The 9,611-nt window shown below is 41.3% G+C and overlaps 1 protein-coding gene across 1 annotated transcript; it reads left to right on the plus strand.

Moving 5' to 3' along the window:
* The first annotated feature begins 5,750 nt into the window (after window positions 1-5,750).
* Window positions 5,751-9,150, plus strand: LOC147617810 (phenylalanine ammonia-lyase-like). The gene is made up of 2 exons (XM_086775582.1): window positions 5,751-7,985; window positions 8,851-9,150. Exons 1-2 carry the CDS (start codon window positions 6,028-6,030, stop codon window positions 9,029-9,031), a joined length of 2,139 nt encoding a protein of 712 aa, XP_086631708.1. The 5' UTR covers window positions 5,751-6,027; the 3' UTR covers window positions 9,032-9,150.
* The last annotated feature ends 461 nt before the right edge of the window (window positions 9,151-9,611 follow it).

Genomic DNA, 9,611 nt, shown 5'->3' on the forward strand with positions numbered 1-9,611 from the left:
GCTGGAGATCACTTTGATGTCACACTCTATCAGACAGCTGTTGGTTGCCTCATTTATGTATGCATTACGAGGCCAGACATTCAGTTTGCAGTCTCACAGGTGAGCAGATTTATGCATAGCCCAGGCATTAAGCATTGGCAGGCAGTGAAGCGTATCTTTCGCTATTTGAGTGGTACTCGGCATCTTGGGTTGTTTTATCCCAAGGGGGGATCATTGCCGCCAGATTTACATGCTTTTTCAGATTCTGACTGGGCTGGTTGTTATGACACACGCGTGTCCACGAGTGGTTTTTGCTTCATGCTTGGAAGCTCATGCATATCATGGTTGAGCAAGAAGCAGCCTACTGTGGCCACTTCTAGTTGTGAAGCTGAGTACAGGGCAGCTTTCACAGCTACGGTTGAGTGTGTGTGGCTCAGACGCCTTATGACTGATTTGGGTGTTGGGCAGCCATCTGCCACCACCATCTTCACTGACAGTCAGAGCGCATTGGCAGTTGCGCGGAACCCAGTGTTCCATGCTCGTACGAAGCACATTGAGGTGCACTACCATTATGTCAGGGAGAGACTCTCTGCAGGAGAGATCAGTTTGGCTTATGTGCCAACACAGGATAACCTTGCAGACCTTTTCACAAAGGCTCTGCCTCGTGAGAAGTTCGAAGCTTTTCGCAAAGCTTTGGGCTTACTCCCTTTTGTGGATTCGTCCACATAGCTAGACACTTCCCTATACATGAGTGCTAGCTCTTGTTCACCGCATCACTCCAGGGGGGATTTGTTACCATATTATAGTAGTGATGTGTGTGAACACACTTAGGACCGCCGGGGCACTTTTTCCCTCACTAGGAGGTTTTTTCCCCCGTGCATTGTATATACGCCCATTATCTTCTAGGGCTAGTTATCTTTCATTTTTGGCACTCATAATACACTACTGTGTTGTGCTCAAGCTTCCTCATCTTCTTGAAGTTGTGTGTGCATTGTTACCATATTATAGTAGTGATGTGTGTGAACACACTTAGGACCGCCGGGGCACTTTTTCCCTCACTAGGAGGTTTTTTCCCCCGTGCATTGTATATACGCCCATTATCTTCTAGGGCTAGTTATCTTTCATTTTTGGCACTCATAATACACTACTGTGTTGTGCTCAAGCTTCCTCATCTTCTTGAAGTTGTGTGTGCATTCCTGCAACCCTAATTCCAACAGTTGTTGTGAAGTATGGAGCTACATCACCACTAGAACTAGGAGATCATTGCTACCTAGTTGAACCTCCTCTAATGGTCACCACTACCAAGACAACTTCCATAGTATGTCATTGTGGATTTAACCACACAGAAGCACATGTGCCTTGCAAACTTGGTACTACACAAAAATGTCTCTTGTCATCACAAAACTGCCATTGATGAGACAACTACTCAAATACATATGCAAAGAAATCTCTCTCTCAAAATAAGTAAAGGAGCAGCTGAACTTTAAATGGAAAATCCCTCTCTCATTCACATAGAGCAAATAAAACCTTTCTCTCAAATTCAACATTCACATAGAATTTATAGATCTCTCAAACTCAACATTCACACAGAATTTAGAGATCTCTCTTCTAATACCAAATGAAACCTCTCTTTCTCTCAAACTCATATTCACATAGAATTTATAGATCTCTCTTATTACCAAATGAACTTAGCACTAAGCAATCATTATCATGCCAATATCAATGGTATTTCCATGTTGGATATGTTATGAGTTTCTTGATGCTTAAATAAGATGGATTATCAAGGACAATGTCATGGTTCAACCATGTTTAGACTAGTGTGATCAACTTGTGGTGATAATAAACATGATTGATAATTTGAGTGGTTGGTGTCTCAGGGGGACCAAGTCCCATGTTTGGTTTAGAATGTTAGCATGGACATATGATGAATTGTAGCCATTTATATGGTAGTGATGTGTGGATAGGGCATTTTTCCCTCTTTAGGAGGTTTTTCCTCCTTAGATGGAGAAGGTATACCCTATAGTGTGTCGTTAACTATGTTAATAGAGTTTTTGTATGTTTCAAAGCATGTTGGGCACACTTCGGGGCTTGTTCGCATGCTCTAAGGTTTTTGCACGCATCTTGAGGAGTGTCAATAGTTTTTGCACTATTTTTGTTCAATTTTGGGTTTTTTGCACAATAGTAGCAGCATTTGGTGTGTAGATAGGGCCGTACTCATCTTTGACATCGCATCTTCAACATCACCATTAACTTATCATCGATTTTTGCATTCCTACTAAGTTCATTTTCACGCTCTATAATCTGGAATTTTTAATACACTTTGTAGGTTTCATTTGTCATTAGTGATTTATTGGGCCGCCATATCAGTTTCATTCAATGGGCATTGAGATACCTGCAAGTAGTTAGGATATTTGCATTCTATGTCAGAGATTAGTTATTTGTAGTGACGTATTTGGGATGCTATCCGCTGCACTGAGGATAAGCTTGATAGGACCACACTACTGTTTGCAGTCCTATATGATGTGACATGTATTGGTCATCGCCAAAGGGCTTTGGAATATTGTTATTGGCATTGAGGGTACATGCAAGTGGTTGGGATGTTTGCATTCTATGTTAGAGATTAGTTATTTGTAGTGACGTTTTTGGGATGTTGCCCCACTGAGGGATAAGCTTGATAGGACCAACTACCTATTTGCAATCCTATATGATGCGACATGTATTGGTCATTGCCAAAGGGCTTTGGAATATTGTTATTAGCACTGAGGCACGACTTGTCTCATTGGCACAATAGCATAGTACAAGTACTTTGGTTGGTAATATAAGTTATAATGTAACTGGGGCATCTGTCTCTACACTGCTCCCATAGTAAAACAAGCCAGGTGGGATACTTAGATGTGATACTTTCGCTTGGAAATAAGCATTGCTTTTAGAAATTGATTTGCTAATAAGATTATGTGCAAAACTGATGCCAGAGTCTGCATCACTTTCGTTGAAGTTTATTAGCTTAAGACTTGATATTATGGCAAAGGGTGGCATAATTTGAGTTGAAGAGCTTTGGAGCTCTCAGAGTTTTACAATGTTCACAAGATTGGAAGTAGCCTTGCACTTTAAGAAGACCATTTTTTGTGTCCACGTTGTCTAGTCCTTGAACTTTAAAGTCTAAGAGTATTCTAGGTATTACAACCCTATCATGAAAAATGGGAGGCTTGGTATATTTCCAACTATATAAATGCATACTGAAAGTTTTGAAATTTTAGAAAGTTTTTAGTAGAAAATCCTTCATAACTCCTAAATTTTGTAATTACTAACTTTATATACATTAAATGAAAGTCTTGGAGAGTGAAAGTTTGTCACTGTTTGGGTGGAAACTTCTTTTGCAAAGTATTATGAAATCTCTCTCTCTCTCTCTCTCTCTCTCTCTCTCTCTCTCTCTCTCAGCAGTAGCGCCCTTGTCTCGAAAGGGAGGTACATGGTCCAAATTTACCCACTCCTATAGAGGAAAGTGATGGCATCAAATGGAAAAAAAAAGCTAGATTCTACCAAGCAATGGCATAAAATTTGAGTATCATTCCAAAACGAAAAAGAAAAAGAGTAGATTCTACCAAGTAATGGCATCAAATTTGAGTACCCTTCCAACCCAAAAAGATAAAAATAATAACTAAAAAAACCAAGAAATGGCATCAAATTTGAGTACCCTTCCAACCCAAGAAGATAAAATAATAATAATAAAAACCAAGTAATGGCATTAAATTTGAGTACCCTTCCAACCCAAAAAGATAAAAATAATAAAAATTAGCAAGTAATGGCATCAAATTTGACCCAAAAAGATTAAAAAAAACAAGAAATGGCATCAAATTTGAGTACCCTTCCAACCCTAAAAGATAAAACAATAATAAAATAATAAAAATTACCAAGCAATGGCATCAAATTACCAAGCAATGGCATCAAATTTGAGTAACCTTCCAACCCAAAAAGATAAAAACAAAAAATCTAGAATATTCTTTCTACGTCTGAACTTTGAAGATGATAATAAACAAATTAGGTTCAAAGTCCACCTTCGGACATACGCCATGTCTTCTTGTGGGCTGACGAGATCCACGCGCTCGCTAGCTTCACGATTCTGCTGCGACAGTGAAGCGCCACGTTGACCAATCAGAGACGGAGGATAGTGACCTCGAAGTAGCCCACACATCGCCACTTGGCAGCCTGCTGTCCAATAGTCTCAGTCCACACTCTATCCAACCTTGAAAATTCAAACCTTAATCCTTGCCTCTTTAAAAAAAAACCCTCTCAAAATTGGAACCTTGGAGGTAATTCTTTACTAATTATTTGGATTAATTTGATGGTTCTTTTACTACAGCCTCCCAAATTTTGATATATTCAACTATGAACTTTTGCAAGTTCTATCAAAATTCAAAGGTGCAAATTGAAACCTTGGAGGTAATTCTTTACTAATTTGGATTAATTTGATGATATTTATACTAAAACCTCCCAAAATCTGATATATTCAACCATGAACTTTTGCCATTACTATCAAAATTCAAAGGTGCAAACTGCATCACATCTCCATTTTTTTTTCACACTCACCTTGATGTGACAGTGTGGGCCCTATATAAGTGAGCTTACTATACCAAGCTTGATTTCTAGCTACTCCAATTTTTTTTCACACTCTCCTTGATGTCGCAAAGTGTGGGCTTAGGTAAGTGAGCTTACCTACGAAGCTTAATTTCTGACTATTGCCATGTTTGTCGTTTTGGGCATTTGGGTCATCAAATGCTTGTAAAATTTGAGGACGGTTGTTGAAAATTGCATTGAAGAAAAAACACACACAATATTTAATGAAATTTTTCTACTTTGTAGGGTAGGGCTTCCTAATGCCCATAAAACCATAGATTTAGTCTAAACAAGGGTAGTTTATTACCTCCAATTTATAAAATGGGTGTATTTAAAATGCCAAAATTTACAGATAATGGGTTTAATTTTTTAATCTTAAACACAATCATTCGATGCCTAGTGGAGAAATAATTGTTTCTTTAATGATTCATGGAGAGGTTCATGTGAATGATAATAGTCTTTATCATGGAGGGGGATTGTATGACTTGATTGGGGGCTGGGGATAAAGCAAGGGTGTGCAACAAGTGACAAGGGGGTGCATATGGGAGATAGAGACGAAAGCCCCTTGTCTTCCTTGCAAATTTAAAGAGAGAGGAAAAAGCCATGTCTTCATCAAGGAACCAAAAAACACTTCTAGAAGCATGAAGTCTCCGCCTAAGAAAAGAAGACTTGGCTACCCTTCCAAGTGGCAAAAGGACATGCAATGGCTAAAAGCTAGGTATATAGAAGTAGATGTGAATTGAAGGCATAACAGAAGGACAAAGCTACAAAATTAGCATGTAAGCCCCACATAGGAACTCCGACTTTAAAGGGTAACACTGTTTCTACTTAAGGTTGGCTTTGGTGGCATTACTTGGTGAAAGGAGGATATAACTAGGTTATGGATGTGCTAATAAGGAATTGGAAAAAGGGTGTCTCAAGGTTTGCAAATGTGATCATAAGGTGAAAAGATGCTTGTTAAAATACTTTTGTCCAAGGATAAATTACTTTAGAGTGAAGGTTGATGACAAGGAAGTGCAATAAACTTTCCTTGACCTTAAAATAACAAGTTATAGGGGAGGGGTGTGACATGCACGTATTGATTGGACAACAAGGGGCGAGCTTATAAATGCCACATGAGAGGAAAGAAGCCAAAGAGAGCCTTAAGCTTCATGAATCATAGTCCCCATAGCTTGCCCACCATGTGGATTCAATCAATGCACTAATGCTTGCATTTATGTGAACAAAGGCTTCAATACATCTTCTCATAGCTTGATAGGTAGAATTTGGCAACAACCACCCGCATGCCCATTCTTACCTAAATATACTCACCCACAAGATAGTGTGACCCATTTGCTGTGTGCAGCAACATGGTAGCTGGCCGAGAAGCTTCATATCCATGGTAATGGGGCGCCTGCATCCCCATCATCTTTCGATCAATCCAAGTTGCGCACAATGAAGAGAGCAAGGCTAGCTTGTTGCAGCAATGGGGAGTGCCCGGACCCTTTCAACTGGGTTCAAGCTTCTGCACAGATGCAAGGGAGCCATTTGGAAGAGGTGAAGGCGATGGTGAGAGCTTTCTTTGAGCCAGAGGAGGTCAAGATAGAGGGCGACTCTCTTACTGTTGCACAAGTGGCCGCCATAGCCAGAAGGCCATGCAAGATCAGAGTGATCCTTGATGAAGAGACTGCAAAAGGGAGAGTTGATGAGAGCTCGAATTGGATCAACAATCATATCGCCAAAGGTTTGGATACCTATGGTGTTACTACCGGATTTGGGGCCACGTCACACCGGAGAACCAACCGAGGCATGGAGCTGCAGAAGGAGCTCATCCGATTCCTCAACGCCGGGATCTTTGGCACGTGCCAACATTCCAAGTGTCGCACGTGCCAGCAATGCTCTAACGTGCTTCCCCCCGATGTGGCTCGTGCGGCCATGCTGGTCAGAACCAACACCCTCATGCAGGGCTACTCTGGCATCAGGTGGGAGATCCTGCAGGCTATGGAGAGCTTGATTAATGCTGGGATTAGTGCTAAGCTCCCTCTTAGAGGCACGATTACTGCATCAGGTGATCTAGTGCCTCTCTCTTACATTGCAGGGCTTTTAACCGCAAGGCCTAATGCTAGAGCTTATACGAATGAAGGTGAAGAGATTAGTGCTAATGAAGCATTATTAATGGTAGGGTTAGAGGAGCCATTTGAGCTGAAGCCTAAGGAGGGGCTGGCGATAGTGAATGGGACTGCAGTGGGGGCGGCGTTAGGGTCAATGGTGTGCTATGATGCAAATATATTATCTCTGTTAGCAGTGGTGTTATCTGCATTGTTTTGTGAGGTCATGCAAGGCAAGCCTGAGTTTACTGATCCATTAACGCACAGATTAAAGCACCATCCAGGACAGATTGAAGCTGCTGCAGTGATGGAGTGGGTGCTAGCAGGGAGCTCTTACATGAAAGCTGCTGCAAAGCTGCATGAAACTGAGCCATTGAAGAAACCCAAGCAAGATAGATATGCCCTCAGAACCTCACCCCAATGGTTAGGCCCCCAGATTGAAGTCATTAGGTTTGCCACCCACTCCATTCAAAGAGAGATTAACTCTGTTAATGATAACCCCATCATTGATGTTGTCAGAGATAAAGCCATCCATGGTGGTAACTTCCAAGGCACCCCCATTGGCGTCTCCATGGATAATGTCAGATTAGCGTTGGCCGCCATTGGCAAGCTCATGTTTGCTCAATTCTCAGAGCTTGTTAATGATTTTTATAATAATGGGTTGCCGTCTAATCTCAGCGGTGGCCCTAATCCAAGCTTGGATTATGGGCTGAAAGGGGCTGAGATAGCCATGGCGTCATACACATCGGAGCTGCAGTATATGGCTAATCCGGTTACTAATCACGTGCAGAGTGCTGAGCAGCACAATCAAGATGTTAATTCACTAGGGTTAATATCAGCAAGGAAGACAGCTGAGGCAGTGCATGTGCTGATGATGATGAGCGCAACGTACATGGTGGGGTTATGCCAAGCTATTGATTTGAGGCATTTAGAGGAGAATTTGCTAATCACGGTTAAGCATACGATATCAACTGCATGCAAGCATGTATTAAGCACCTCAATTAGCGATGGGCTGCTGCTAGCCTCGAGGTCCTGTGAGAAGGAGATGCTTTGCGTGGTGGATAATTTGCCTGTTTTCTCTTATGCTGATGACCCCGTCAACCCTTCTTACCCTTTGCTTGCCAAGCTTCGCCATGTCTTAGTGGAGCATGCAATCAAGCACCCCTGCGTCACCTCAGTCATCGCCAACAAGATACCCTTGTTTGAAGATGAACTCAGCTTGCTCCTTCCCCCGGCTCTTGTAAATGCCCGCGTTGCATTACGTAAAGGAGACCCTTGTGTGCCCAACAAGATCTACGAATGCAGGTCAGTGATCTAAATTCACTTGATCCACACATATATATATATATATATATATATGTGTGTGTGTGTGTGTGTGTGTGTGTGTGTGTGTGTGTGTCCAGATCGAACAATTTTTGTGTGCGCGCGCGCGTGTAGAGGAGAGAGAGAGAGAGAGAGGGAGAGGGGGGGGGTATGTATGTGAGAGAGAGAGAGAGAGAGAACGAGAGACAGATGTGCATGCGCGTGTAGAGGAGAGAGAGGCGTGTGTAGAGGCGTGTGTAGAGGGGGGAGAGAGAGAGAGAGAGAGTGTAGAGGAGAGAGAGAGAGGGGGGGTGTGTGTGTGTGAGAGAGAGAGAGAGAGAGAGAGAGAGGTGTGCATGTGTGTGTGTGTGAGAGAGAGAGAGAGAGAGAGAATGAGAGAGGTGTGCATGTGTGTGTGCGTGTGTGTGAGAGAGAGAGAGAGAGAGAGAGAGAGGTGCATGTGTGTGTGCGTGTGTGTGTGTGTGTGTGTGTGTGTGTGAGAGAGAGAGAGAGAGAGAGAGAGAGTTCATGAAAATAGGAATATTGCAATCTCAAATCAAAAGGTGCATGTGTGTGTGCGTGTGTGTGTGTGTGTGTGTGTGTGTGTGTGAGAGAGAGAGAGAGAGAGAGAGAGAGAGAGAGAGAGAGTTCATGAAAATAGGAATATTGCAATCTCAAATCAAAAGGTGCATGTGTGTGTGCGTGTGTGTGTGTGTGTGTGAGAGAGAGAGAGAGAGAGAGAGTTCATGAAAATAGGAATATTGCAATCTCAAATCAAAATCACGTCTCGACCTTATTTCACACATACACACCCTCCCAAGTGTTTATTCAATGGCATGGTTTCTTTTGCACCTTGTTGTTGTTGCAGGTCTCTTCCTCTTTATGAATTTGTTAGAAAAGAGCTTGGAACTCAGCTTCTAACTGGCACCCACACTAGATCACCAGGCCAAGATTTTGAGATTGTGTTCGATGCCATCTTCGATGGACGAATTATCCATCCCTTGTTGGAATGCTTGGAAGGTTGGCATGGAAAGCCAAGCACCTTCTAACAAACATTTGTGCACAAGTCCATTATGCAAGGGGAAAATGTGTAGCTTGACTGAACATCATCTATGTTGTATGTTGTACCTCATTCATTCTAATAAATCTCAAAAAAGGAGACTTGGAAAAGGACCCTACTCCATTATGTAAGTTACAAAGGTGTAGCTTAACTATACCTCATCCATGTTGTATCCCATTTATTTAAATAAATCAACTCATGTTGAACATAATTATGTTTCTATTAGTTTAAAAGCTATGTATCAATGAGTTTTTAGTACATTAGGAAAAATTCGAGCTCCAAATAGGTCTTTAAAGGGCTTTCTCTCTCCTCTTAGAATTTTGAAAAAGTATAAAAATATTAATATTATTATATTGGGTTTCTCTTTCTTCTTTTCGAATCTAAATTCTCTTTTTTTTTAATTTTCTAAAGAGATTCAATGTTTATTTTATTCTAATGTTCTTAAATTTTACGTAACTTCAACCACTGTGAATAGACATTCATAAATGTGAAAAGTTAGTACTTTATAAAGTAAGAAAACAAGTACAATGATATTTGACATATGTAATTATGCAACTATATTTCTGACA

This window comes from Cibotium barometz, chromosome 36, assembly GCF_041138505.1.
Source record: "Cibotium barometz isolate CiBa-2024 chromosome 36, ASM4113850v1, whole genome shotgun sequence".
Classification (NCBI taxonomy): domain Eukaryota; kingdom Viridiplantae; phylum Streptophyta; class Polypodiopsida; order Cyatheales; family Cibotiaceae; genus Cibotium; species Cibotium barometz.